Source organism: Varanus komodoensis, unplaced genomic scaffold (genome assembly GCF_004798865.1).
Source record: "Varanus komodoensis strain SLA01 unplaced genomic scaffold, ASM479886v1 scaffold29_1, whole genome shotgun sequence".
NCBI classification, from domain to species: Eukaryota; Metazoa; Chordata; class Lepidosauria; order Squamata; family Varanidae; genus Varanus; species Varanus komodoensis.
This window is the reverse complement of record NW_025335759.1, coordinates 11,377,863-11,404,380: the sequence shown is the minus strand read 5'-3', so window position 1 is coordinate 11,404,380 and position 26,518 is coordinate 11,377,863. Positions and strand designations below refer to the sequence as shown.

Genomic DNA, 26,518 nt, shown 5'->3' with positions numbered 1-26,518 from the left:
ACGCCACGTCTTGCAAAGGACGCCAGCCAAGTATTGACCAGGCTGCCGCAACCGGAGAGCCGCAGCGCTGTTCCCCTTGGCCCTGTGCTCCCAGCCAGGCCGCGTGCGTTCCAAGGCGGCACATTTTGCAGTGCGCACGTTCCTGACAGTTTGGCCCCGCTTGGAGGTGCCGCGGATTGGGCCTGAGCCCGCTGCGTGCAAGCAGGGGCTGTACCGCCATCCCAAAGCCCCCCCCCTTGCCCACGTTGTACGCCGCACACTGCGCAGAGAGCTTTGGCTGCAGAGACCGGTTGGCTGATTGCTTCAACGACCCCCAGAAGTATCTCTGCCAACAGCATCTCAGGGGCAAAGGCCAAACCCGGGGCAGAGGAGGGAGGATTTCTGAGAGCCCCGGTCCAGACTGGGAGCGTCTACTTGACTGAAGCCCAGTGGCTACTTTTGTTCTTTTTTGAAATGAAATGGCCAGTTTAAACCTGCGCCCAAAGGCAGTGCGTGGTTCAGCCCCTCGCCAGCAGCTTCTGAGGTCTCAGTGCTTCGACCTGGAGGCGTGTGGGGCGCTCTCTTCTCGGTCATGCTTTCATTAAGCACCACAAGGCAGGGCTTAGCAATTCGTTCTCCACTGTGGCCTTTACCCTTCACAACAGCCTTGCAAGGGTTGCTGTTTTACAGACCGGAACACAAAGCGCGGAATGGAAGGACTTGCTGCAGAACATCCAGAGATGGGTTATAGCCCAGATAAAGTTCACTTAAAGCTTGCATGTTTCTCTTAGTCATTTTCATCCTGACCTTCCCACCTTATGGGCAGCTAACAATCGTATCATTGAAAGCAATTAAAAAAAATTTATGAGGTACAACGCAAGCCACTAAAATGAAAAAGGGAATGAGAAATTGGACAAAAGTGAAAACTAAGCAAGGACTAAAGTCATTTATATACATTTTTAAGAACCTTCCACCAGCCACTGGTGATGCAGTTCTTCCAGAATGCCAGGAGGGCGAACATGGGCACCTCCATAGGCACCTGGGTCTTTCTGGCTGTCGTCTGCCGGCCCTCTCGCTCTGTCTGTCTGTCTTCCCTTCAAGTGCACAGTCGAAGATTCCAGGCTCTCAGTGGCTGGCAGGTGCAGGCTGCAGAATTTGGATGCGGCTAGAGATACTATGCATGCTTAGCCGGAAAAAGTAGCATCCCCTGCATGCTTAGACAGCAAAAATGCTGTAACTCTGGGGATGCCCCGGGTGGCCACGGCTGGCTGGGGCATGCGGGGAGCTACGGAGCATTTTGGTGCCCAGATGGGCCTAGCGTGGCCCCCTAAAGGAACTCGTGTGTGCCTGATAGGGAAACAGTTTTGCTTGGGTCCCTGTAGGTGAAGGATGGCCCTTTACTGGCTATTAGCTAATTCAGTAAAAAAGAAAAGAGAAATACCCCAAAAGGCGCAAGCAAGGACGAATGGCCAGCAGAGAGCTGAGCTGGCCTCTCTGGGACTTCCCAGATGGTCCCTTCAGCACATTCTGAGCTCGTCAGGACCACCGGCGGGCAGGGACTGCTCTGGGCAGAATGGGGGCAGGTTTCCTGGGACTGCCTTGTGACGCTCTCATTTCCAGCAGGTGTCTGATGGCATGGGACGTGGTGGACGCCCGTACCCTCCGGATGCGGGTGTGGGAGGCGCAAGGTTCCTTGTGTTTGAGGCTGGCTTTGTGTGTGGCCCCCTGTCCCCAGAAGGCGCTCGGTTCCGTCCGTTTGGCATGCACGTGGCCCTTCTGAGCCTACCACGGCTTGCCGAACGCAGGACCGCCTTCCGGGGTTTTCAGGCCGGGCTGCGAATCGGCGCTGGGGCTGGTCGGTAAGCTCTGAAGGATAGATCTGCCGAAGCCGTAGCTGCCCGGGTCGGAAGCGATGCTGCTGTCGCAGGTCTGGGGGGCGTCTTGCCCCAGGCTGGCCTTGGCGTCCTGCTTGGCCTGCTTCTTCATCTTGTAGCGGTGGTTCTGGAACCAGATCTTCACCTGGTTCGGGGTGAGGTGGGTGACGGTGGCCAGGTGCTCGCGCTCCGAGGCAGTCAGGTACTTCTGCAGCTGAAACCTCTTCTCCAGCTCGTGCACCTGGGCCCGGGAGAAGAGCACGCGCCGCTTCCGTTTGGAGGAGTTCCCTGCGAGGAACGGGGGCGATTTGATCATTTCGCTGATGTAGCCCAGGCAGTCGGCTCCAGGCACGCTGAACCCCGGGGTCCCCACGTACCTGGAAACTGGAGGAAGAACAAGACGGGCCGAGGCCGTCAGTGCAGCCTCCCAGCAGGGCGCACATGGGTGCCTTGCGTGTGTTTTCGTTTCTTTATTATGCTAATACCCCACCTTTTTTCCTGCAGGAAACCCAAGGCAGCTCGCATGATCCTCATCTCCATTTTATCCCACAACAACCCTGTGAGGTAGGTCATGGTGAGAGTCAGAGAGTGGCCTTGCGTCACCCAGGGAGCATCCTCGCTGGGTGGGGAGTAGAACCCGGATCTTGACTGCCAGCTGTCATTGGGAATAATGGCAGCAGGGGCTATGTGGGGGTTAAACAACCCTCGGAAAACCCTGCAACGGGGTTTGCACAACATGGCAAACACGCAGGGGATGGTGGGCAGGGCTGCCAGCACACGCCGCCGCCCTCGAGCGGCCAGTTGAGCCACGATGCCCGTCTTGCGCAACCCAGCTCACCAGCCGTGACGTGGGCGAAGTTTTAATTTGCCTTGGGCAGCCAAAAAATCCAGGGCCGGCTGGTACGGGCTGTTCCCCACGACTGGGATGACGCCGTGCCCTCCCCAAGCAAGCCCTGCTCCTCGGCGTGTTTTGCGGGCAGTGGCTTGGAGCAGCCGTGGTTTGGTTTTCGTTGCCGCTTCGTCTTCCACCTGCGACAGACGCACAGAACCTGCATTCGGACGAACAGGAGTTTTCACTGAAGCCACGCGCTGCCCGGCTCCCATGTGACTGGGCGCCAGCGGGAAGACAGACTCAGACAGAACATCCCTCTCTCCGTTGTGATCTCGGGCCAGCCCTCACAAGAGCACATGCCTCGAGTTTCATAAGTACAATACGTACACACAGGCTTGCTTATTTATCATTTATCCAGTGAACTCCGCACCGGTCTCTCCCTGCTCTTTGTGCTCCTCACAGCAACCCTGGCAGGTAGCATCAGGTGAGGCAGAGGCTCGAAGGGGCTGAACCCAGGGCTGGCAGGCTAGGGATGATGGGAGATGCGGTCCAGCACACCAGGTGGGAATCGGTGGGAGGGAGGCTGTTCTAACCACTGTGCCTTTCACTGCCTGCGAGAACAGCTCCGCAGCCCTCTGTCCTGAGCTTAGGGTGCACTTCCCCATACCTTGAATTAAAGCAGTCATCACGCTTGGTCCTCCCGGTGAGAAAAGGGGGCCTATTCACTTTTAGAGTGGGTAAGATGGAAGTACCCCCCCCCCCGCACCTCAGCCCGAGCTCCCGAAAGCTTGTGCCTTGCTCCCAGCCAGAAAGTAAACCTGGAGCAGCCGAGGCTCTGGAGCAAAGCGAAGAATGCAGTCTGAGCACATTCGGACAGGAGAGTCCTGCAGTTCCTGGCATTTTTGGTCTAAATGCGTGTGTGTTTCTGGCCAAATTCCGCCATCTTTCTGCTCCGACTGGGCAACGCGGGGACAACGATGCCAGACTGGAAGGACCTACCCAAGGGCATGGGACCCAAATTTGCATCTGCTAATTTAAGTCTAAATATGCACATTTAGAAATAAGACCCAGCTAATTAATCTTCCATCTACATCATCTCAGAAAAACTCACTCTTCAATTAATTTGTAAGCTGGGCCAGATCCTTGCAACTCAAAGGGCAAGTTTTCCTTCTCCGCTTCATCACTGGGATTGATTTTGGGATGTGGGAGCTACCACAGGTGGGAAGAGGGGAGTGAACCTTTTCTCCCCCAGATGCGATTCCCCGTAATACTTGCCTCCTGGAGAGCATGTAAGGTGGGAAAAAGCATCACGCCTTCCACTGGCAGCAAAATGGAAAAGCAGGGCTCTGTGGAGGAGATTGCTGGCCTGGGAAACAGATTAAGCAGCCAGGACAGCTTTGGTGCCTGGGTACCTTTCATCCCAGTTTGGGAATCGACTGCTCTGCCATGACCAAGTCACAGAGCAAGGGATGGAGACGTGCAGTTGAATGAGCAGATGCGACAGGAATGGGCGCAGCTTCCACAGCCACCCCACTGCTGGGCTCTCTCCCATAGAAGTGAATGGCTGCCATGTTGTGCTTGGAGAAGCGCCCAGCCTTGCACAGCCCAGCTGCCACCAACCACAGGAGCCCCACGAAGAGAAGTGGTGCCTCTCTGAAGGCGGCCGACACAGCTACCCACTGCAGCCCGGTGAAGGGTCCTTGCACTTTTGAAGCCCTCCCCTGGCACGCCCCCCACCCACCCACCATGCAGACAAAAGTTCTATACAGAGCAAGGAGGAAAACAAAAACCACCTGTCGGTTAATAGGTAGATGGACGACTTACTTTCCCCCTCTTCCCTCCCTAGTCATGTTCTTTGTGTGTTGTGTCTTCAGAATGAGCTGCTGCAGGTGAGCATTCTCCTGATAGACGGATCTGAGCCATTCCGGAAGACTTTTCGGCTGAGCCGTGGGCTTACTTACCATCATCATCCTCCTCGTCATCAAAGAGTGCATTGCTTACCTGAAGAGTACGGCCCATCTTGGCTGCTGGCGGTATACCACTCCCCGTGGGCCACCCCGCTCCTGAAGCTCTCTTGAGGGTAGGTGGGCAGGTCCGCGGGAGCGGGGAACGATCCGGGGTAGAGTCCCAGCATGGGGTTCTGCGAGAGGCAGTGGGCAAAGGAGAACCTGGAGCCCCCCAAGCCGGGCTGGTGGGCGCTTGGCACAAACGGGGCAAAGTCCTCCAGGCCCTCCACGGCGAACCCCCGGAGCTCTTCCATGGGGCCGTTTCAGGTGCTGTGGGTCTGGCGTGAGCCTCGGAGGGCCGCCCGCTCCTGGCCTGCCTCCCTTTCCTGCTGTGCACCGGCCAGAGTCCTGGCGGAGAGTGCGGGAGGCTCCTGGGCCATGGTTCTCCCCTTTTATCTCCAGGTCTGCCCCTTATCAGGGATTACGGACTCCGCCCACCGCGGCCAGGTAGAGGGGAGGAAGGGCACCTCCCCTCCTCTTCAAGAGCCTCCTTGAACAATCGGAGGGGAAAACAGGCAGTCCAGGTTAAAGGAAGCAGAGGCTGGTTCGAAGAAGGTCGCCGGGGAAGTGGGTGAGAAGAGGCCCAGCCCTTGAAGCTTTCAGCTGGGGGCTCTTGACCAGATTACACTGGCATCATCCTGGACAAAGGTACGAGATGGATGCCTCTGGGGCATTTTGCTGTCCCCCCAGAAGGGGGATCTCTTGGCTCTGGGTGCAAAAGTCAGAACTTTCAGCGTTCAGAATTTTAAAAAGCAAGTTCCTAGCCCTTATGACTGTGGTTATCTTAAATGTGTGTGGGTAGTAACTGGTGAAACCTCAGAATCCAAGAAGAAGGGAATTGCCTTGGTCAGGAAGCTGTGTACCCTCCCTGTGAACAACAGATGCACTCGACTGAGCAGAACCAACACAGGCAATGGATCTTTATTTGCATGAGTTAACATGGACTGCAGAATTTAGCTGTTCCTTTGGTGCAGAATATGTGTTATTTTGGTATTAAACTCTTCAGAGTAGTATAAAATATTGCCAGTTGGACAGAGCAAAATAGGCTAGATTGGTTTTAAATCAAGTGACTGAGGAATGTATTCAAAGTAATCTTGTAATTTCACAGGGGCTGGCAAATTGATAAGAATGTTCGAACTGAAAAGCAAGCAGGCTGGCAAACAACACCCTAGAACGGTGTGTTTCTGAGTTTTTCTGCTCCCACGGCAGTTGCTTTCCCCCATTTTAACAGAAAACCCAATCTTGAAGCCGGGCTGGAGGAGATGTGGTGGGACAGGGTGGCTCTGTGTGTGTGTGTGTGTGTGTGTGTACACACCTAAAACCCATCAAGGGCTAGAACAGGGGTGGCCAAACTGAGGTTCGGGAGCTTAATGTGCTGTTCACTGTTCGGTGTTGTGGGTGCCCACAGGCGCCCACTTGCTGCTCTCGGCTGCCGTCGCTGTGGCCCACGGGCGCCTCCTTGGGGCTCGCAACCATCTGACAATTGCCCCGTGCGGCTCTTTGGTTGAGCAACTCTGGCCACCCCGGACTAGAATGGCGCTGCCTTTAGCACTGCCTTCGCCCACACCGACATACCAGTGAGGTGTGGTGGTGAAGCGCGATCCGGGACCCAGGCCCCACTCTGCCACGGAGCGGCTCTGGGCCAGTCACAGGCTCTCAGCCCAACCAACCTGCCTCACAGGGCTGTTGTTGTGGGGAAAAGATCGGGAGCAGGAGAACGATGCAAGCTGCTTTGAGTTCTTCGTAAGAAAATAGACATGTATTAGATAAATAATGGCTGCGTAAGTGTTAAGACTGGCTTCAGAGTGGAGACTGCCAGAACTAATCCTAAGTTTGCAAGGTGGGAATATTGTTATTTCTACTAGGAGGGGGTAGAAATGCATTTTTGGCTTCTGGTAGCAGCCGCTGCTGTGAGTTCTTCCAGCATCTTTGCATGAGAATCTCCTTATATTTAATTCTTTTCATCAGATAAACCCAAGCGGTGTGTTGGAATTGGCAACCTGGATTGCCTTTAAATCCCGTGATAAATCTCTTGCACGGAGGAGGGCGGCTGCGTTCCAGCTGCTGAGTTGCAGAATCGCCGCTCCATACAAGCATGCCTTGTGTTAGACAGTCGCTTGTCTGTCTTCTGGTGACGACGAACCGCGATCAGCTGCTTCCAAGCACAACCAACTGGGCCGTGCCAGTTAAATATCTGGCCTAAAAGCTGCATGAAATGGATTCTCGGAATGGCACAGATTCTGTTTTGGACAGCAGCCTTGGCGGGCAGGCCTGAGCTCGAGCTGACATGGGCGATGGCCAGGGATCCCGGGGCTGTAATGCCGAGTGAGCAGGGCAGCAGATTGGAGGAGACCACTTGAGAGATGCGTTGCTGCTGCTTTAATCGCTGCGCCACCCAACGGCCGAAGCCAATTGTGGAAGACAATTTTTCTGGGGACGGGGGGATGGTTTTGGGATGATTCCAGCTCATTGCATTGCTTGTGCACTTTGTTTCTGTTATTATTGCATTGTGATAGATAATAAGTATACAGCCCACCGCCTCAGCTCCACCTCAGATCATCAGGCATTAATTCTCACGAGGAGTGTGCAGCCCGGTCTGCGCTTTCATAGGAAAAGCAGGGGAAAATGGATAGGCCCGCCCTGCCCCCTCACTTCCACCTGCCTGCTCCCATTGGTCCAGGCTCAGTCGTTCCACCTTTTCTACTGGAGCGCCTGCCCCGTGCCTGAGCAGCACTCTGCACGTGCTACTGGATACTGTTGGTCGAGGGGCAGCTTGCGCCGTAGTCTCACTGGAGAAACGAGGTGCCTGTCAGAGGGGCTTTGTTTGGTTTGTCTAGTCGCGAAGTTGTGCCCGACCCCTGGCAACCCCACGGATGACGTTCCTCCAGCCTCTCCTGGCCCCCGCCATCCCCCGGAGTCCACCCAAGCCCACACCCGCTGCCCGTGGCTCCATCCAGCCACCTCATCCTCGGCTGTCCCCTTCATGGATCGCTGCCTTGCCGTGGTGAAGGGGCTTGCGCAGCGAAGCAACGGGCTATGCCGTGCAGGGGCACCCAAGACGGACGGGGCATGGCAGAGAGCTCTGGCAAAAGGGGATTCCCTGGAGAAGGAAACGGCAACCCGCTCCAGGATCCTTGCCATGAAAGCTGCCTGGACAGGGGCTTTAGCCCGTTCGAGAAAGATTGGATTGGGTTGGTCGGCGCACTCTTGACGTCCCGCCTCGTTCTCTTGCACCCGTGCGTGAAAGGAGGAGGGGAGCTGTGGAGGCTGTGCCCACAGATGCAGCTTTGCCCACCGCTCACTTCCCGCCGTGTGGCCCAGTTCCTAACAGGCAATGGATTGGGATCAGTCTGCAGCCGGGGGGTTGGGCACCCCTGGTTTCCGGCTCCTAAAAATACAATATAAAATACAAACAGCATTAAAAATATAATTAAAAGGTTATGATACAAACATTCACAACCAAATTTAAAAGAGATACAGGGGTCAGACTAGGTGGCCTGGGAGGCCCCTTCCGACTCGCTCTGTTCCTGTGATTCAAAATTAAATCATAAGACCTGTTTGATCAGCTAACAAAGACCCAATAAGTTAATTAATGCCCTGCAGTTCAGGACAGTCTTAACCTGGTGCCAAAAGGGTATTAAGGTTGGAGCCGAGCAGGTCTCAGTGGGAAGGCTGTTCCGTACTTGGGGGGCACCTTTGAAAAGGCCCTTCTCTCTGTGGGTGCCCAGTGGGCCTCCCCTGCAACTGGGAATCGGATCAGGGCTCCATCGCCTGAACGTGGTGCCCAGGTAGATTGCAGCCGGCAGACGTGTTCCATCAGGTCCTGTGGTCCCATGTAGGGCTCAGAAGCACGCAGGCAGCCAATGCAAGTGGACCAGAATTGGTGCTATATATTCTGACCACCAGGTTCCCAGACATCCGTTACCCTCCCCACTCCCCCTTGAGCTTTTGTTTTTTGACTGAAATGCATTGCATGAATTTTTTTCAGCCTGGGTTCAGGACTAGTTTGAAGATGGAAACGGCCTCGCTTGGCTCAGTGGGCCAGAAGGTGATGCTACCAGAACCACTGGTTGAACGCTTGGCCTTTGGAGCTCCCCGGTGAGTGTCTGTGTCACTCACCAAACTTCATGTATTTATTTATTACGTGTCTATGCCACCAAATATTAAAAATCATAACATGCAATTCATAAAATATTCACAAATACAATGTACACACAAAATACAATTTAAAGATGTGTCTGAATCGTGTTGGTTTATTAGTCGAATATTGTATATATTTTTGGTTTGTGGAAAGGAAGAGGTTTTATCAGAGTGTTAAACATCTCTCAAGGTGAAAGTAACTTCCTTTATTCCATGTCTTGCCATAGAAGTTAACCTCCCCAAATTTTTTCTTGGGATTGGCATTTAAACAACAGGCAAAAATTATTCCGTTCCTGTGCTATCTGTGATCGACTGTGATTTTAGACTTTGCAGGGATTTTAAGTGCTTTGTTTGCACTTTTGTAACAGCTGCTTTTATGCTTTTTGTTTATCAAGTGAAGGAGTGAGTAAAAATAACTTTAATAAAACGACTTCTCAGCGTTCAGGGAAGCATACTTTCGAATAAGTATTTGAAATTACTTTTAAGCGCAGTCCAGTAAGTGTCGGTAAAGTCAATAGGGCGCCCCCTCCCTCCGCATGTTTAGACAGAAAAAACGTCTTTTAAATCCCAGCATGCCCCAGCCAGCAGCGTTGTCGGGGCATGCTGGGAGTAATAGGGCTTTTCCATTGGAACAAGCATAGGATCACACACTACCTCTCCGGCGTGTCTATGATTGCAGTATTCTGGCGGGATCCTCACCTTATCTTATCCTTCAGGTGAGGCGTTCTAGAACTTTCTTGACCATTGCGGCACAAGCCACCAGCCTGCTGCTCCCGGCCATAAGGCAGAGGATGCCGCTCGCACGCATGTAATCGCAGAACGAATTTCCTTGGTTCCTTTTATTAGTTGCTAATCATGTGTCCCATAAAGCACAATCGGCCGTGTAATCTTTCCAATTTTCCGATACGCTTGCTTCTTGCAGGGATGGGAAATGCCAATATTTGCACTTGCGGGTCGTGCCTGCCATGTGAGCCGCGGCTGAGAGGACGATACCATGAGCAGGTGAAAGGGAGAGGGGGGGCAGAGCAGCTTTTTTTCGCTTCCAGGAAGTGATGCGCCTCTTTCCAATTAACAGGGCCAGGTGGTGGACTGCTTGCGTTGTTAATAACACGGAGTGCGTGTGCGTGTTTGATACGAGGAGAAAACACGGAGAGGGGGCAAGAACGGCGCGGCCTGTCCCCCCTTCGTAGAGAGTGGTGCCGCCCGAGCGTCGGGCTAAAAGCGCTGCTGCCGGGCGGTTCCGAGCCAGAACGTTCGGTCGAGCGCCGGAGCCGAGCCGAGCCAGCGCCATGCCCGTCAAAGTCCGGGTGGTTTACTGGTAAGCCTGCCCGGCAGGAGAGGCGCCGGTCGCGCTCGTGCGGCCGCCGGGCTCCTTCCCGCCGCCTTCCTCCGCTTTGCTTGGCCGCGGCGACGCCCCTCCCTCCCCCGAGGAGGCTCCTTGTGCGCGAGCGTGTTGCCCTGCGAGCTGCCTCGTCGTGCGTCGGGCCGCCTGTTGTCCCGGTTCGCACAGTCCCAAGGACGCTGCCTCCCCGCTGCTAAGCAGGCCCGAGGGCGTAAGCCTGTGCGGGGGGGGGGGGTCCTGCGACTCCCACTCCTGTTGCATGTCTGGATGGGGGGAAGAAGTCCCGGAACACGCAGGCGGTGTCAGACGTTATGGAACCACTGGGCCCGGCGCCTTAATCGTTGGTCTTTAAGCGTGTGTGTTTTAAAAAATCCGTTAGTCCTTTTTGCAACGGAAGTAACGCTTGTGCTAAAGCGGACATAACCATCCCCATCTAAACCTAGTGCGCAGACCGGCTGTACTTCCTTGCACGGACTGGCCGTAGGGTCACACCGTTTTGAAAAGTGGAGCGAGGGCTCAACTCCCGGGGACGTTTGGGGCTTTTACAACGGGCAGTGGACGTTTCGGTGGACCGTATCTGCTAATAGCAATGTGAGGATCGCTTTTCCTAACGCATGCATATTGCAGACTCATGAGGAAGAAGGGCTAGAAAAGGACTCCTCACTTGATGGGCACAGTTTTGGCTGCGCCTGCACAGCCCTGGGGTGATGCTGCACGAGGGAGGGGAGAGACGGTGTGGGTGCAGAGCCAAACCCCGAGCTCAAGGATTGATGCAGGTGAGGCGGCTCCTTTGTCCTTTCAAAGACGACCTGCTTCCATGGGTGTCCTGCAGGCTGTGGAGTGTCTCCCTGGATAGGCCATTCTCACGTTCATCCGCCCCATGGGTGGAGACAAGAGCTCCATTTGCCAGCATCTTCTGCTCCGATTGGACTCTTGAGCTGGGTGGCCTCCTAGATTTGGAAGGGCCAAGGGTGAAATTGCCCTACGGGGGACACACTGAACGGTGAGCATGTGACAAGGATGCCAAGAGCCCCACATTTGATTCCAGGCCCCGGGGAAGGCGGACCGTGTATGAATGACCGAAGAGAGCGAGAGAGGGAGGACAGAGAGAAAATGCACCAAGGGGATTGGTGAATCCCATACCAATGGGCCCCTTATCCATGCAGCTTTTATTCTGAGCATTATAGGAGTTACCCATGGGGTTCCATGGGGGTGAACCTATTCTGGGGATGTAGTTCAGATTTTTGTGTTGTTCTCATGGTTTTGGAAGGCAGTTGAAAACGCTACTGAATGGCGTCATCTGTCCTAAATTAAAGCTAGCTGCTGAAATGGAAAATCATAGAAATGTAGAAATTGAAGAGTTTTGCAAATGTCATCTGCTCCAAATAACCAAAAGTCGACGTCAGGAGCTTGCTCACAGCAAGCAACATGGGGAAACATAGACCGTTAAAAAAACCTACAGCATGCCGTCTTCAAAGTCCTTAGTCATCTCATACCTGATAAGAGAAATGAATTAAATCCCATTTGATTTCTCCCCTGAAAGAATCTGGCCTGTCATGAAAGGTTAATGGTGTTCCCCAGCCATTTCATTTTCTTCACTGATGCTAAAACCGCTCATCAGGAAACAAAATGAAAAATCAAATCTCAGTGTTATTAACGAGGCTCCTCATTGAAGGAGGGCTTATTTCTTTTGCATCCCTGATGGAAAAGAGAATGTACATATTTAGACTCCAGCATGTTGTCTTTGGCCCAGTTCTTGTTATATAATGGTGCAGAAGAGTTGTGTCCAGTACACTGAAACGGCAGAAGAACACCAGTCCCTCCTTCAGCCCCGGTGCCTTGGTTTCTTGTAGGCTGCCTGGCACTCCCCCAAATCATGTTCTGTCGGCTGCTATTCCTGCACTGGCTGAGATGGCAAGATTCTTGATCGTTGTAAATAACACAAAGCGCTGATGCCTGCATTTGTTTTTCTTGCAGTGGGGCCTGAGGATACAGCCCTAAGGTAAGCTGATTTTTCTGCCTAACTCATAGTAAAAGTACCGCTTCTGTCGTCCCAGGCTGTAGCCTGGTGGAAAGGACTTATGGGACATGCCAGCTGACCTGAGCCCCTGGCAGCAGCAGTGCTGGCCGGCGCTGTAGCTGCGAGCGCTTGCCACAGGCCCTCTGCAGAACCTGGAATCTGCGGGTCCGTGGAGAAGATGAATGTCTGTTCCTGCCTCCTTGGGGAAACACTGTAGAACCGCAGCCATGCCTGGTGTCTATGAATTCTGAAGCTAACTCTTCACTCCCCATCTTTCATTTGTAGTATCAGCGGCTCAAGAAGGAACTCGAAAAGGAGTTTCCGGGCAAGCTGGACATTGTGAGTATATCCAGTTGCGGTTAGTTCAAGTCGCCTTGCTTCTTACGGTCTCATGCGATTCTTGAGCAGGTGCAGAGCTGCAGGCAGTCCTTCAGGTTGCCCCTTGGGGTGACAGGCAAGGCCCAGGGCGGGTTTGCCCTGCACAATGATGGCACTGCCAGACAAGTCATGGTGGCTCATTTTTCCTTCCTGTGTGTGGTCGTGCTTGCAAACCACTTAATTAGCATAATTGCCCTCACCGGGCATGGGTTGTTGAGATGTCCAGATCTGGCGACAGTGACTGGCTGGGCTGGTTTGCAAACCTTGAAACCTGGGACAAGCCCTTGGTCCAGGGCAGATGCAGGCTGCTGATTGAGTCTGGGACTTTTTGTGTGCCAAGCAGATGTTCTTTATACGAAACTACAGTCCTTCCAGAAAACTATTTGGAACTCTTTCTTCCCAAGTACTGAATTCATCAAGGAAGAAAAGGCCCCCGTTTCTGAGTGCAGCCAATAGTATTTTTGAGTAGAATCCCAATAGCAGTGCAAAGTGCCCTTAACTCAATCCTTCTACACAGAAATAGCCCTGAGTTTCAGACCTTGTAATATGACCTGTAACAACAACTCCTCATTCTTCAACTCCACTGAGACAAGCCATGCTCTGAAATACTTGAAGCAGGGAAGTACTACCTGCTTTTTTCTAATAAACCATCCCACATTTTGGATTCTCAAGGTGACTTCCCCCATTCCCCCCTCTTTCTGCCTAGAGTGGTGAAGGGACTCCTCAGGTCACAGGATGGTTTGAAGTGACAGTGGCAGGGAAGCTGGTGCACTCCAAAAAGGTAAGTCGTTCTAAAGCATCTCTCCTTTCTAGGAACCCTTCAACAAAACACTGAATGGTAGGATTTTTTTGAGAGCAGCAATGGAAGGTAAATGTTTGGGTGGGGTGACTCTGAGACCAGAGAACTCGCAAATTGCCAGGCCTACATGATGCGTGTTTATGTCTAAAGTCTATGATTTTTGGGCTGTAACTTTTTCTCCCTGACACTAGCTAAGATTCAGGGAGACTCTCATGGGAGCATGAACAAAAGCTGCAGCTCCCACACCCTGAAGTGGTACAGTCCAGCAAGGATGCTCTTTCAGGGTCCTAGTTCTTTGACCATTCCTATGAATAAGAATTGGACAGGAATGCCCCGAAGGCAAGGAAGTGATTCTTTCTTTTGTCTTAAGTGCTTTATGGCAACAGGAGTGTGTTGAGGAAGGAAAAATATCCTTCTGTGAGAAGCTGGGTTTTGCAAGTGCAATAGATTTTTTGGTTGCCTCTTGCTACAGCAACCAAGGGCTAATGTGTGCTCGTCCACCTGACACTGTTCTGTCCCTACACTACAAGGATCCACTATGATTCTCTCCCCCGCCCCCCGCCCCAATGTTCCTTTCTTTCATTCAGAATGGAGATGGCTTTGTGGATGATGATGCCAAGCTACGGAAGATAACCATGGCCATCAAAGCAGCCTTGGCATAAGGATGGTGCTAAGAATGTTCTAACAACTCAGTGGCTAACAGAGGTAAGCACAGGCTGTAGCTCTCGTCCGCTGTAATATACTGCCGGAAGTCCTGGTCCTGGAATGGCTGTGCAGGGATCAGGTCACTCTTCTAGCGAAAGCCTTCCATGAACATTCAGTCTGGCTCTCTCAGAACTGTTTAGGCCAGGGGTCCTCAAACTTTTCAACGGGGGGCCAGTTGAAAGGTGCTGGCGGTGGATGCGGGCCGCCAAGGCAGTGCTGGCAGGGAGGGCAGGCATAGCGAGCAGGGGCGGGGGGGTACGCGCGGGGCGAGGCAGCAGCTTGCTCGCAAGGAGATTGTTTTCTCTGAGCAAGTCCAAAACTATTTCCGTGTGACCAAGCTGTGCGCCTGTGCACGTGAGCCCTGACACAGCAAGTGCAAAACCTCTGAGGCCAGTTAAATGGGCATCACGGGCCGGATCCCATGGTTTAGACCCTCCCAGAACGTTTTGGTCCATCTGGTGGTCTATCTGCTTACTACACTAGTTCTAGGAATTTCTGCAGTATAATGCCAAAAAACTTGATATATCTAATACAAATCTAAATCATAATTGGGTGAGAAGAAACGCTTTTTAAAAAATGGGCAAGGGCCTTTATTCCGTCTCGCCCAAACAGCATGACATTCCAGGACATTCTAGTTTTATATGCAAAACAGGTCACAAAAATATTTTCACAATTCCTGCTCTAAAGGGGATAAACTTTTATTTTAATTGGTGTACTAGCAAAACTTGGAGCATAATTTGAGGATAGTTTCTGGCACACATGAATGCTTTTTAGCATGTGCTGAATACTACTTTGCCACCGAATAACTGCAGCTAGTCCATATTGCAGAGGGAGAAAACTGTCTTTCAGAAGTCAGAATCTGCCCTTGAAGCATTTGGGGTGGGGTGAATGTCTGTATGTGTACATATGTGGGCCCTTGGCAAAGCAACAGCTGACTTGTTTTTCTAATGACAGAATCTTGTAACAACTTGTCTCTCTTCCTCCTCAGCTCAAAGAAAAATCTGTTTTGTTCACCTTGGCCGAGCGCTCGATGACGGGAGCTGTTGAAATGTCGCCAGACGAATGGCAGTTCCCCGAAAACCCTTTGCGTAGGATGCCAGTTTGAGCAAAGCCTGATGGGGGAATTTGAGCTCTGGAGTTTGACATCTGCATGTGGAATTGGGTCTGGCACTAAAGCCCTTATACCTAACATCTTAAGTGTTGTGCATTCGGTGTATGGTACATGCAATCTTGGCTTCCTTTATAGCTCTGGCTTTAATATCTGGTATTAATAATGGTAACTCTGATCTAAGATGGTTGTGGGAGAAGGGAATAGTGAAGCCCTCCGCCGACAAGTGCTTTTTGACACTCGGGTTCTGGAATGCTCTTGAATGCCTTCAACTTTCGGGACAACAAAAATAAAAATGTTTCCACTATGTGATGGGAATCCAGTTCTAAAAATCTTTCTTTCTACTTAAGCTAGAATTCTACTTAACCTAGAATTCTAGAATGCTAAAACATGCAAACTGAGAAAGCTCTTCTTTTCCCACCTTCCCTAACTGCCTTGTTCCAGTGGCCTTTGGTTTCCCTATTCTGACTTCCTTGCTGAACTTCTGTCTAATAAACACTTCTTTCAGTATATTGTAGTCTGTGTGAAAACACTGAATCTCTTGCAGGTTGTGCATATAATGCAGAGTTAAGTGAGGCACAGTTCATCTTTCTGTCAGACCAGTGTTTTTGCTTTTGTTGGAACTGGGGCTGTTCTCCATTCTCCCAGGCTCAGCAGTTTATCATGAGATTCATATACTAGAGATACAAGACTCCCCATGGTATTCCTGGGTTTACTTTTCTTCTTGTATGCAGTTATTTTTTCTGTATTCTGCCATTCTCTATCATAAAGGGCTAATGTCTATGTAACTTGTGTATTTCCATTTGAAGTAAGCCCAAGTTCAAGGCATTTGTCTTCCAGAAAGCTTACCTCATGATGAGCTCCAATTCCTTTCTCAGCCTTATTTTCCTCAAATGAGAAATTTGAGATGAGGAAAACTACAGATACATACCATTTTCTGTCTCTCTTCCCTTCCTCTCCCTTTAACACATTCTAATCTGTATTAGCATGTGTAAGTCACACACATTCTAAGATAAATCTTAAATTGTGTTTCTAAATGGGACTAGGAATGTTGAAAAAAGAAGAAAGAAACCTCCTGTCTGGAATCCTTGATAAGTAAAGATCTGCAGTCGTATGTTGGTAGAAGTGTGAAAGATGGGAGCAAAAGTTGCTCCAGCATGAATTATGTTGTCTGCATCCCGTGTGGAGCATCTAAGCTGATTTGTGGGTGCAAAAGAAAACAATGGGATGCATTCTCCAAATCTGAAAGGGATCTAATCAGCTTGTTGTTGGTTATAGGCTTACAAATTGTCCCCATGATAGAATGCTAAAGGGATCAATCCCAAGTTCAAATACTGAGCAGGATTTTGGGGTGCTCTTGTGTGAAGCTTATGTGAAATGATTCCCTGAGATCGGGAGGCCATCACTGGGGAGTTAAGCCATCTACAAAGTAGCAGGAAGTCGTTACTTCAGAGCCACTGGAATGAAGGTGTCCTATTTTACATGATGAGGGTAAGGACGGACCTGAGCAGGCAGTACTCTTAGACATACATTTTGGAACAGTGCCATCAAGTTACATAGTACTTTATGAAGTAGAGGAAGACTAGTTCCTGACCTGAAGGGCTTACAATCTAAAATCAACATAGGAAACAACAGAAGAAAGGAGGGAATTAGAAATGGGGTTTAGTGGGGGAGGGAAATAGAAGCAGAGATCAATGGAGAATATAAAATTATTCCAGTTATGTGTGGCTTCAGTGTTTTGAAACAGTCCCTTTGTAAGGGATAAAGGGCAGCTGTTTCATTATTGGCACGGGCTGATTTCCTTTAAAGTCCATGTTAACTGTCTTATGGGCCATCAAACTGAGTTTCCTGCCAAACCATAAAGAATGGCTTGCTGTGTAGTTTAATTAGAAATGCTAATCTGAATAAAATGGAATTTATTCCCTAGTAACAGCGTTTAGGTTTTTTTAAAATTGGCACAACTTTGTATATAATTTTTGGTTGAAACCAATCTGGAAGCAGGCCACAAAAGAGTTAAAACATAAATTACACACACAGTAAAACAAGGCTGCTGCAAACACAGTTTATGTTTGGGGGGAAAGCCAAAATAAACAAGGGTGTTTCCCTCCCCTTTTATTTATTTTTTTAATACAGAAAAAAACCTCCTAATACAACACATCACAACATCAATAATATAATGTACAAAAACAAGCATGTTTTCAGTGAACACATAAAATGCAACAATACTGAGACCTGATGCCCCTGAGGGGAGATAATTTGACAGGAGGCATCACTGCCAGCAAGATCTGCCTCCATGTCACTTCCCAGACATGAATTCATTGCAGCCTTGCAGTGTGCTCTTGATCCAAGTTTACTCAGAAATAAGCCCTATAATTGATGTTTGCAAAAGCTGGAAGAGCCAGCAATGAGAAGGGTGAAAGCAGAATAGTCACAGTTGTTTATCGTGGTCATAGTGTTGCCAATTGCAGCACCCCAAAACACCCCAAAAGTAATTGGTTAGAGGAAGGCCCCAAAAGTAGTTGGGCAGAGGAAGGCCACATAGTAAAAACACCACAGTTATACTGTCCCAGAAGGGGGGGGGGTGGATAAGAATAAAATGAACTTTGTGTAACCCACAGCTAACATGCCAGCCTGACCTCGAATACAGTAATCAAAGGGACAGTGGAAACTGGTTCTAGCCATCATGAAAGTTGCAAATGTGCAGGGAGTAAGAACATGGCAAGCCTGTGTGAATCTCGAGCAGATAAGAAATAGACATGGGAAATATTTGGTCCTTGACAGAAGGAAGGATTCTTTCTCCAGAACAGGAGCGGGTGCATACATTGATGTATCGATGTATTAGATGTGTTATTAGGCAACCTAATTGGTTACCTAGGGTATAAAACGCATGTACTGGGCTGCAACTTTTGAGACACTGCTTCGGACTGAATGTCCCCTTTTGCCTCCCTTTATAGTGCACTTTTGCTCAGTGTGCAATTTTTTAAAACCTCCCTATTGTTACCGAACTCAGCCAGTCAACAGCTAGGGCAAACCCAGGTGGACCCCAGACCTGAGCCAAAAGGAGCCTGAGACAAGACTTGGAGCCAAAACCAGCTTTGCACACTGTGGGGTAAATGACAGTGAGGCTTGAATCCCTAGGATGCTGACTGGGAATTAGGATGGTTACTGAGCTTATTCTGAGGTGGCATGCTTGGCTGGAAATGTTTGAATTGGAGTTCACTAGGGAAATCCTTACTGTATGTGCCTTTGTCCTGACTCCTCTACACATGGCATGGTCTGTTTAGGAATTGATTAGCTTGGAAGTGGTGCTAGGCTTCCTTAGAATTAAAAGAATCACGCAAGACCCAAAGATCTGGCATGGTACAGGCTCCTAGAATAGTGAATGATCTTAGTTATAAATATAATAAACAAGGACAGGTGGCTTATTCACATTATGACACTATTTGAAGATGGTTCATGTATGGTGAGTTCTGTGTAAGCTATTCGGAAGTGTTCAGATTTCCAAGTGGCATATGTATCTGGTATGGGTATGTTCTTGATAAGGTGTATTTTTGCTACAAAATATGGAAAGTGGCAGGATTACTTTGATTCCCACACAAATTTGACATCTCACACGAAGAGGACAGAGCAACACTCTGGACCCCCGTTAAGTGTGAGGAACTGGATGCAACGTGGGGTTTGACAGCCTCTGAGCACAGTATGCCCACTCCTGTGTGCTGAATTCTGGAAGTTATTTCCAGAAAAGCGGGTTTGGCGTGGCACTGTGAGGGAAAAGGCTTTGCGCCTTACGAGGCAACACGGGCGAGTGCCTGGTGCTGTGGAGGAAACTCGCGGGCTGCTTGTGCACGGGCGTCGTTATTCCGCGCTTCCCCTGCGTTCGTCTGCCTGCGGGGCCAGGCGGAGGGCGGCCAAGCGGGGAGCGCGGAAGGCGCCCAAGATGGCTCCCGACGAGCCCGGCTCACCTCACTTGACCTGCCTTTCTCCACCCGTCCCCTCCCCGCCCCCACCCCCGCTTCAGCCCCGTTGCATGATGGTTAAATAGCCTGGCCCTGGAACCCGCCATTTTCTGTTGGGGCTGGCGGGAAAAGCGGGAAGGGAGCGAAGAGCAGCGCGAGCGCCGCCGCGGGACGACCAACGGCTCTAACGGTCGCTGAAGTGCGAGGCGGACACCAGGTAACGGAGCGGCGCGAGCGCCGTCGGCCCCTCCGCGCGCGTCCCGCCCCTCCGCGCGCTCGTATTCGGCTGGGCTGGTGGGGGGGGCAGGGGCGGCCAGAAACCGAGGTCGTCTGAGGAGATGCATTCTACCCCCCCCACAACTAACATAGATCAAGTCCCGCCTTCCGTCTGCATCGCGCCGCCTATTGGCTGAAACCCTGAGGATGACGGCTGTTCCGCGGATAGGCTGGAATCGCGGAGGCAAGTCCTCGGTTGATTGGTTAGGAGCCGTTGTCGATAACGGGAAAGGGTGGCTTTTTTGTTTTTTGTTTAACTGCACGATGCTGCGCCCTCCTCCCGTTCCGTGTCTCGCGTTCTAAAGCAATTAGCCCGTAGCGCGCTCGCCAACCGGGAGAATGGGTTGGGCGGCTCGCAAGGGAGGGGTTTGTCCCACCTGATCTTGACGAACCAATGGGGAAGCGTGTTCCCCGCAAAGGCTCTTGGGGTTTGTAGTCTATTGTGATACGGTTCGGAAAAGTATCCCCAGGTGTGCTACTTGAGCCAGCGAACTAGTTGCTGGTCTTGGAGGGGGATGGAATCGCAGGTCGTAGATACCTAACGAGCTCGTGGGGTGGCCATTCTCATTGCTCTCTATTTTTTTGGTGGGGGGGGGGAAGCGCACACCACCATCTAAACCCATTGGATGCTATGGGTGGTGGCATCGGTAGGGGATTGGGGGCTGATGTTGCCATGGCAACTGTCTCATCAGCTTTTCCCCCATGATGAGAAGCCCTTTGCTTCTGGGGTTGTAGTGCCAAAAAGCAAAGCCCCTCTGGTTTGTAGGGCTTACTGCCAAGCAAACATGCTCAGGGTGATAGTGCAGGGGATTTTGTTTTACAAGAGCAACTTAGGGGCCAAAATCTTGTAAGAGGCATTTTTAAGAAGCAGTGAATAAAACCACCTGGCTTTCATTAATTAAATGAATAACACCTACAGATTTTTAAGCCTGCTTGAAAACTTGTATTAGGAGATAGGACTGTAATACTTTTATTTTTGTTTGGCACGATCGATGATTGTGACCACACCAAAAATAATAATAATAAAAAAATCCCGGCTTTATTCATTCTTTAACTAGGCTAATCATGTGGTATATTCTTCTTAGTTACTGCATACCTGCCACATCTTACCACATCTCAAAACTGGAAGTTGCATATGCAAGACTTGCCTGAAGTTTTCCTCCACTTTAAATCCTAAGAAAAGCTTATGCTTTAATAGAAAAGTAAGCATTTACAGTGCCATCGTACTGTAAATGTTCTATCTGCTGCAATGGACCAATGCAGCTTACCTCTCTGGAGAATGTTTGCAGTTACAGGATTACCCTGTATCAAAAGATGGCTTACTGGTGTGTCTTGGGTCTTCAGGTGGCAATCCTGTATAGTTCTACTCATAAGTAAGGCCCACTGAGTTCAGTGGGACTACTCCCAGGTAAGTATGTGTAGGGCTGAAGCCTTATATTAGTGCTTGAATTTTATGGAGTAGGAGCAGAGGGTAAGGACTGTGGTTCAGTGTATGTGTGTATAATAGAGGATATTATATTTTGTGGAACTGAAATATTCCAATGGGGGATGTTCTTCGAATTAACACGCAACTGAATTTTTTTTTACAATTTTCCTCAAGAGTAAGGATGGATGCAACTGATTTAAAAACCACAGGTGTTTTTTGATCAGAAGGAAAAATATTTGTTCTCCTCAATGGGTTGTTTCTTAAATATTTTACTGCTAGTGTAAACTATTTTGTTTCCTTATTATTCTTGCTATTTCATTCATTTCTATACTTTCTAATAGCCAAACTCCCCAGGCAGTTCACAACAGTTAATTAAAACAATAAAATTAAATATCTTTTTTCCCAAAATACAAACATTTAGAAACAAACTGAATAGCTGAAACTACACATGATAAAGAGTAGATCTGTAATTCCCTCAAGCCCTTGAATTTCCATATTAGATTTAAATCCCACCTTTTTTCCTTACAAAGAACTCAAAGCAGCTGACATCATTCTCCTCCTCCTGCTCAATCTTCTGCCCACAACAACCCTGTGAGGTAGGTTGTGCTGAGACTCTGTGACTGGCCCAAAGTCCCCCAGTTGGCTCCATGGGACTAGACTGGCTGAATCCCAGTCCCATACTCTTACCCATGATGCCAGACTGGCTGTCTGTGCATGCTTTTAAATACCTTGGTATAAAGGGCCATCTTAATGTGGAGCTGAAAAGCCGAGAAGGGTGGCACCAAGGGGGTCTCCTTGGGGAAATCATTCCATAATTGAGGGGCCACCACTGAGAAAGCCCTCCCCCTTTCCCCCCTCTGAATCTCCCTTGGAGTTGATAGCCAGAGTAAGAAAGAATGTGGAGCATAGTGTCCAGGCAGATTTGTCTGTGTGATGGATGAATGGGATGTGTAGTTGTGTGCCTGTAAATTTATCTTCACCACCCAGATGCAGTGTATTCTGGGGAGTCATGTTTTGGGGCTATTCCATTTTTTTGGAAAAGGAAATTTAAGGACATTTTGATGACATCAGTGCTTGGCTAGAGTGGAAAACTGTCTTTGAAGGAAGCACATCCTCTATCCTTACCAGTTTGCCTTTTTGTAGGTTAGTTACCTTAAATGTGGGATACCTTAGTGACTAGGAGATTGAGCTGGAAAGTCCTCAGGTAAATGTTACTCTCAGTACCAAGCCACTGATCTTCCAGCTGCCATCAGCTCCTATGTGGATCATACCAACTTTCTTTACAAGGTTGTTATAAGGATCACTGTTATAATGGATAGCAATGCTTTGAATGTTATTTGAATGCTAATGTGGTTATTACCATGACTTTCTGGATCAAGATTCCAGTGCTTGATTACTGGAAGTATGACACGAACAGTAAGACTTGAAACAAAATATTCCCCTGTATTCCTATCTGGCACCTTAGCGCTCCAGCCGGCCCTCCCTCTTTCAGGTACTATAAAGTGTAAAGAATTCAAGCAGGGTATTCTTTCATCATATGGAAATGGATGGTGCCAGTGAGGCTCCCACACTAGAATCTCCGAATGGAAATGTTATGCAAGAGAGCATTGTGTTTTCCCATAGTTTCTGCATAAATTGAGGGTTTGCACTTATTTCCCTTTTTCTAGTGAGTTTCTAGCATTCTAAGAACCTCCCAGGATGGCCCGTACCAAGCAGACTGCCCGTAAATCCACCGGTGGGAAGGCACCCCGAAAGCAGCTGGCCACTAAAGCAGCTCGGAAAAGCGCGCCGTCCACTGGTGGAGTAAAGAAACCTCACCGTTACAGGTATGTGGAACGCTCAGATAGCGAAGGCTCGCTTTTCTGGCCAGCACCAGCTCCTTGTTGCGGTTAGCTCACAAAAGCTAATGATAAGACGCTCTCCAGAGTTGTCTGTCAGTAGTGCTGGGGATTTGGGCAACGCTGGCTGTCGCTCAGCTTAACCGCAGTTTCCTTTCGTCTTTGCTGGCCATGCCAGCAAGGGAAATGCAGGGTGGGGGGTCCCTTTTCGGGAGGCTATTTTCTGATCTCTGCTGGAGGGTGGGGAATGCAGACTGTGCTGATGTAATCCCATCCAGGCCTGGCACCGTGGCACTGCGAGAGATCCGGCGGTACCAGAAATCCACGGAGTTGCTGATCCGCAAATTGCCATTCCAGCGCCTGGTCCGCGAAATCGCTCAGGACTTCAAAACAGACCTGCGGTTCCAGAGTGCTGCCATTGGAGCGCTGCAGGTTTGTATCCATGTCCTTTTGCTCTTCCCTACACCTAACCTGCTTTTCCACCCATGGGGTAGACGTGGTTTCAAGGTATTCTGGTAGCAGCAGCTTCCCTCCGGCAGCAGAGCTTCACTTCCTGCTGTTTCTTCCATTCCCTGCTGCGCTGTGGCTTGGGAGATGTAGACGCCGTTTGTCTTCTGTAGCTTTAGGTGCAATTCTATGCACGTTTAGACAGAATAAAGGCCAGCAAGTCCCAGCTTGACCCCGCCTGTCTAAACCTGTCTAGCTAGCCTTTAGCTGTCAAAGTATGATATAATCAGGGCAGACGTGGAGAAATGACAGGAACGCCCTGTGTCTCCCCCCCCCCCCCCAGCTTTGTCTTATTTGGCAGCTGCCATTATTGTTGTTATTAATTTATGCCTGAAAGCATGGGAGTAGCAGTTGTTACCCTGCCATTTCCAAAGCGAAGCTTGCTGCTGCCGCCCAAGAGAACGGGTTGGTGTGTGGCGGCAGAAGCGCCCCCTCCTGGAGGCACTGAGCATGGCAGAGGTGGTCCTACAGTTCTCCCTGGTCCCTTTCATCTCTCCCAGTTGCTGATGAAAGGCAGCCCGTGCCCTTGTCCAGAACTCCGAAACAGGTGGAAGGGGGATTGAACTGCATGTAGATCAGAACAGGCGGGTTACGTACATGAATCAGCCCTCTGTGCAAGACCTGAGCTGTATTAACTTGTCCGGCCGGTCCCCCAAACACACACACAGTGGATGGGGAATACGGTCTGCCTCTTCCTTCTCCTTCCCTCTGTATTTCTGTCTTATAAAACTTCCCTGTAAGCCAGGCCTGCTTTTGACATTTTCTTTCTTTCTTTTGCATTGATCAGGAAGCCAGCGAGGCGTATCTCGTGGGTCTGTTTGAAGACACCAATCTGTGTGCCATTCATGCCAAGCGGGTCACCATCATGCCAAAAGACATACAGCTGGCCCGCCGCATCCGTGGTGAACGGGCTTGAGTTCCTTTCCCCCCTCTTCCACTTACACCCATCCCCAAGCAGCCCCACCCTGCTTGTGCAGTGTACTTAGAATACACTCCAGGTTTTATTTTTATTTTTTCTCCTACTCCTGTTTGTAGTGGCTAGGACATGTGAGGAAATGTTAGATAATCTATCGTAGTACCTCTCCAGGATCAGGAGACTTGATTCCTATTCATCATGTACAAGCAAAAGTGAAAGAAAAACCCTTTGAAATCTGCAAGACTTCTGGATGTTGTTTTTTGTAAAACTTTTTTTTCAGAATCGCAAAAAAAATGAACAAAAAAAACAAGCCCGTCAGGGACACTTTTGAAATATCTGGTTTTATACACAAAACTTAAGTAGATGTAGGCATTTCAATGATAGAGCTTTTGGTCTTCAGTTTGTAAAATATCTGCAAAGAACACTACACACTTTCCTTTTGTTAGTCGAGTCTTTTTTTCTTCGTATTTAGACAAGGAGTGCTTTCTAAATCCTTTTTTTCCTGTTTTCCATTTGTCTTGTGTCTGTGACTGACCTTTGTACCAATAGGGATTCACCCTGAGGCATTAAGGAAAAAAATAAATGTTGAATGACAACATCTTTGCTTCTTTAATGGTGGCTCATGGGAGACTTGACCAGATCTTGATTTTTTTTTTTCACATAGAGCAAGATGTGAATCCTTGTGTCTGAATTGTCAGAACTGAAAGGACAAAATGTACCTGGTTGATGTTAGCATTTGTTTTGCACCTGCTCCATGCTTGCTTGGAGTGGTCATTTACGACAGCCCTGTAAGATAGGTTTGTATTATCTTGCGTGGCGGAGCTGAAGTCAAGAGAAGAGTGGCTTGTGAGAGCAACCTGGTGGATGCATAGAGAAGTTTCTTAGCCTGGCACTTTCTGATGTGGCACCTGTTTTATGTAACCGGCCATTTAGGAGTAACAGGTATAAACCAAATTGCCACTTCTACTGGTGCATTTAGCAGCCAGTCACAGAAAGCTTTTCCTGTCACGCAGATCAGTGGTGAGAAAAGCTTTGCCTGCTAGATTTATGCGTCTTGGCCTTGTGCTGGTGAGGGTCATAACCTTGACCTGAATGTGTGTTCTGCTGATTAGGAGATGAATAAGAGCCTAAAATGAATTGAGGGTATGGTTGCAATGTGTAAGCGACAGATACTATGAAACTCTGGCTAATCAACCTACAGATTTTCTCACCCCATGACTTGAAAATTGTGGATGGTAGATGTTTTCTTAAAAGAGACACTTCTCATGCTGGTGACATGTTCATCTAAAGAGACACAACATTATTGTCGTTTGAGTTTGTTTATTCATATGCGTATGGCTACATATCAGTTTCAGCAGCAAAATCCAAGTGATCCCTGACAGCCTCTGGTACAAACTCTGTTCTCTCTCATATTAGGCTAAGCATTCCTACTTACCGACCTTGAAGCATTATGGATTTAATTAAGATTTAGTTAATAATCATTAACATCATTCACTTTATCAGGAACCTCATCGATTCCTTAAAATAGTAATAGGCCCTAAATTGCTTTCTCATGCCCAATCACACCAGAGATATCTGAAGCATAAGCAGGAGCATTATTCTTGCTTAGGAGCATACACCAGTTTGATTTGTAGGCTGGACTTGGTGGATGGAGTTTGCCACCCTGTGGTTGCTCTCTGCTGACAGAAGAGAACAAGCAAAACCAAAAAGCTATCTGGAAAAAATACACAGCCAAACCGTCTCAAGTTTTTAGGGTGTAAACACCACACTTCAGATTTTTCCTAGAATGATAAAGTAGTTATCTCTGTTGACTCACCCTCATACACTGATGGTATTTCCATAAGTTTTCCTGGGAATTCCATTTTAAAAAGCAAATTCCTAACCCTCTGGGTTGCAAAGTTAACCTTCAGAATGTGCTGTTAAATCAACCTTTTTGGTCAGAAGATAGTTATTGACTACAGTCCACTGAATCAGGTGCAAAATGACTGAGGTAGACACGAAACCACAAAAGCTTATACCATAATATGTTCAGATGTCACAGACTTCCTCCTTGTTTCTTTCCTCCAAGGCAACTCTGTTGTTCACCCAGTGCACAAATCCATCTCTGCTTTCCAACAGTGTACAGCATCTCCGCTCCTTAGTCTCTGAAGCTTTCCCACAACCTCTCTTTGAATTAGTCAAGCTTTAACCACTAGTTGACACTGCTTTCTGCCTGGCCCCAAAAAGCCCAGAGGCACTATTTTCAGAAGAGAAAGCTGCTGCGTCCTCAGGTGCCCATCTGCCTATCAAAATTAACCACCTGTGAGATGCCAGCTCTCTAATCCCTAATTAAGGGAGCTAAAAGAGTGCAGCACTGAACCAGTGTCACAGCGCCACTAAATATGATGTCGGCCTGTCAAGAACTATTGGTCAAAGT

At 49.3% G+C, this 26,518-nt stretch overlaps 3 protein-coding genes across 4 annotated transcripts; 2 read left to right on the top strand and 1 right to left on the bottom strand.

Annotated features, from left to right (window-relative positions):
* Positions 1-1,761: 1,761 nt before the first annotated feature.
* Positions 1,762-4,945, bottom strand: LOC123026072 (homeobox protein Nkx-2.4-like). Its single transcript, XM_044435309.1, has 3 exons — positions 4,687-4,945; positions 2,723-2,902; positions 1,762-2,237 (listed from the first exon to the last, which is right to left on the bottom strand). The coding sequence occupies exons 1-3, from the start codon at positions 4,943-4,945 to the stop codon at positions 1,762-1,764; spliced, it is 915 nt and encodes a 304-aa protein (XP_044291244.1).
* A 5,087-nt stretch (positions 4,946-10,032) lies between these two features.
* Positions 10,033-15,693, top strand: SELENOW (selenoprotein W). The gene is made up of 6 exons (XM_044435241.1): positions 10,033-10,149; positions 12,151-12,175; positions 12,479-12,532; positions 13,278-13,352; positions 13,958-14,075; positions 15,064-15,693. The coding sequence occupies exons 1-5, from the start codon at positions 10,121-10,123 to the stop codon at positions 14,030-14,032; spliced, it is 258 nt and encodes an 85-aa protein (XP_044291176.1). The 5' UTR covers positions 10,033-10,120; the 3' UTR covers positions 14,033-14,075; positions 15,064-15,693.
* A 3,512-nt stretch (positions 15,694-19,205) lies between these two features.
* Positions 19,206-24,698, top strand: LOC123025957 (histone H3.3A). 2 transcript variants are annotated; one of them, XM_044435141.1, is made up of 4 exons: positions 19,206-19,356; positions 22,509-22,667; positions 22,958-23,111; positions 23,974-24,698. In XM_044435141.1, the coding sequence occupies exons 2-4, from the start codon at positions 22,540-22,542 to the stop codon at positions 24,100-24,102; spliced, it is 411 nt and encodes a 136-aa protein (XP_044291076.1). In that variant the 5' UTR covers positions 19,206-19,356; positions 22,509-22,539; the 3' UTR covers positions 24,103-24,698. The 2 variants fall into 2 exon arrangements, with proteins under 2 accessions (XP_044291076.1, XP_044291077.1); XM_044435142.1 differs by lacking the exon at positions 19,206-19,356 and adding an exon at positions 19,543-19,599.
* The last annotated feature ends 1,820 nt before the right edge of the window (positions 24,699-26,518 follow it).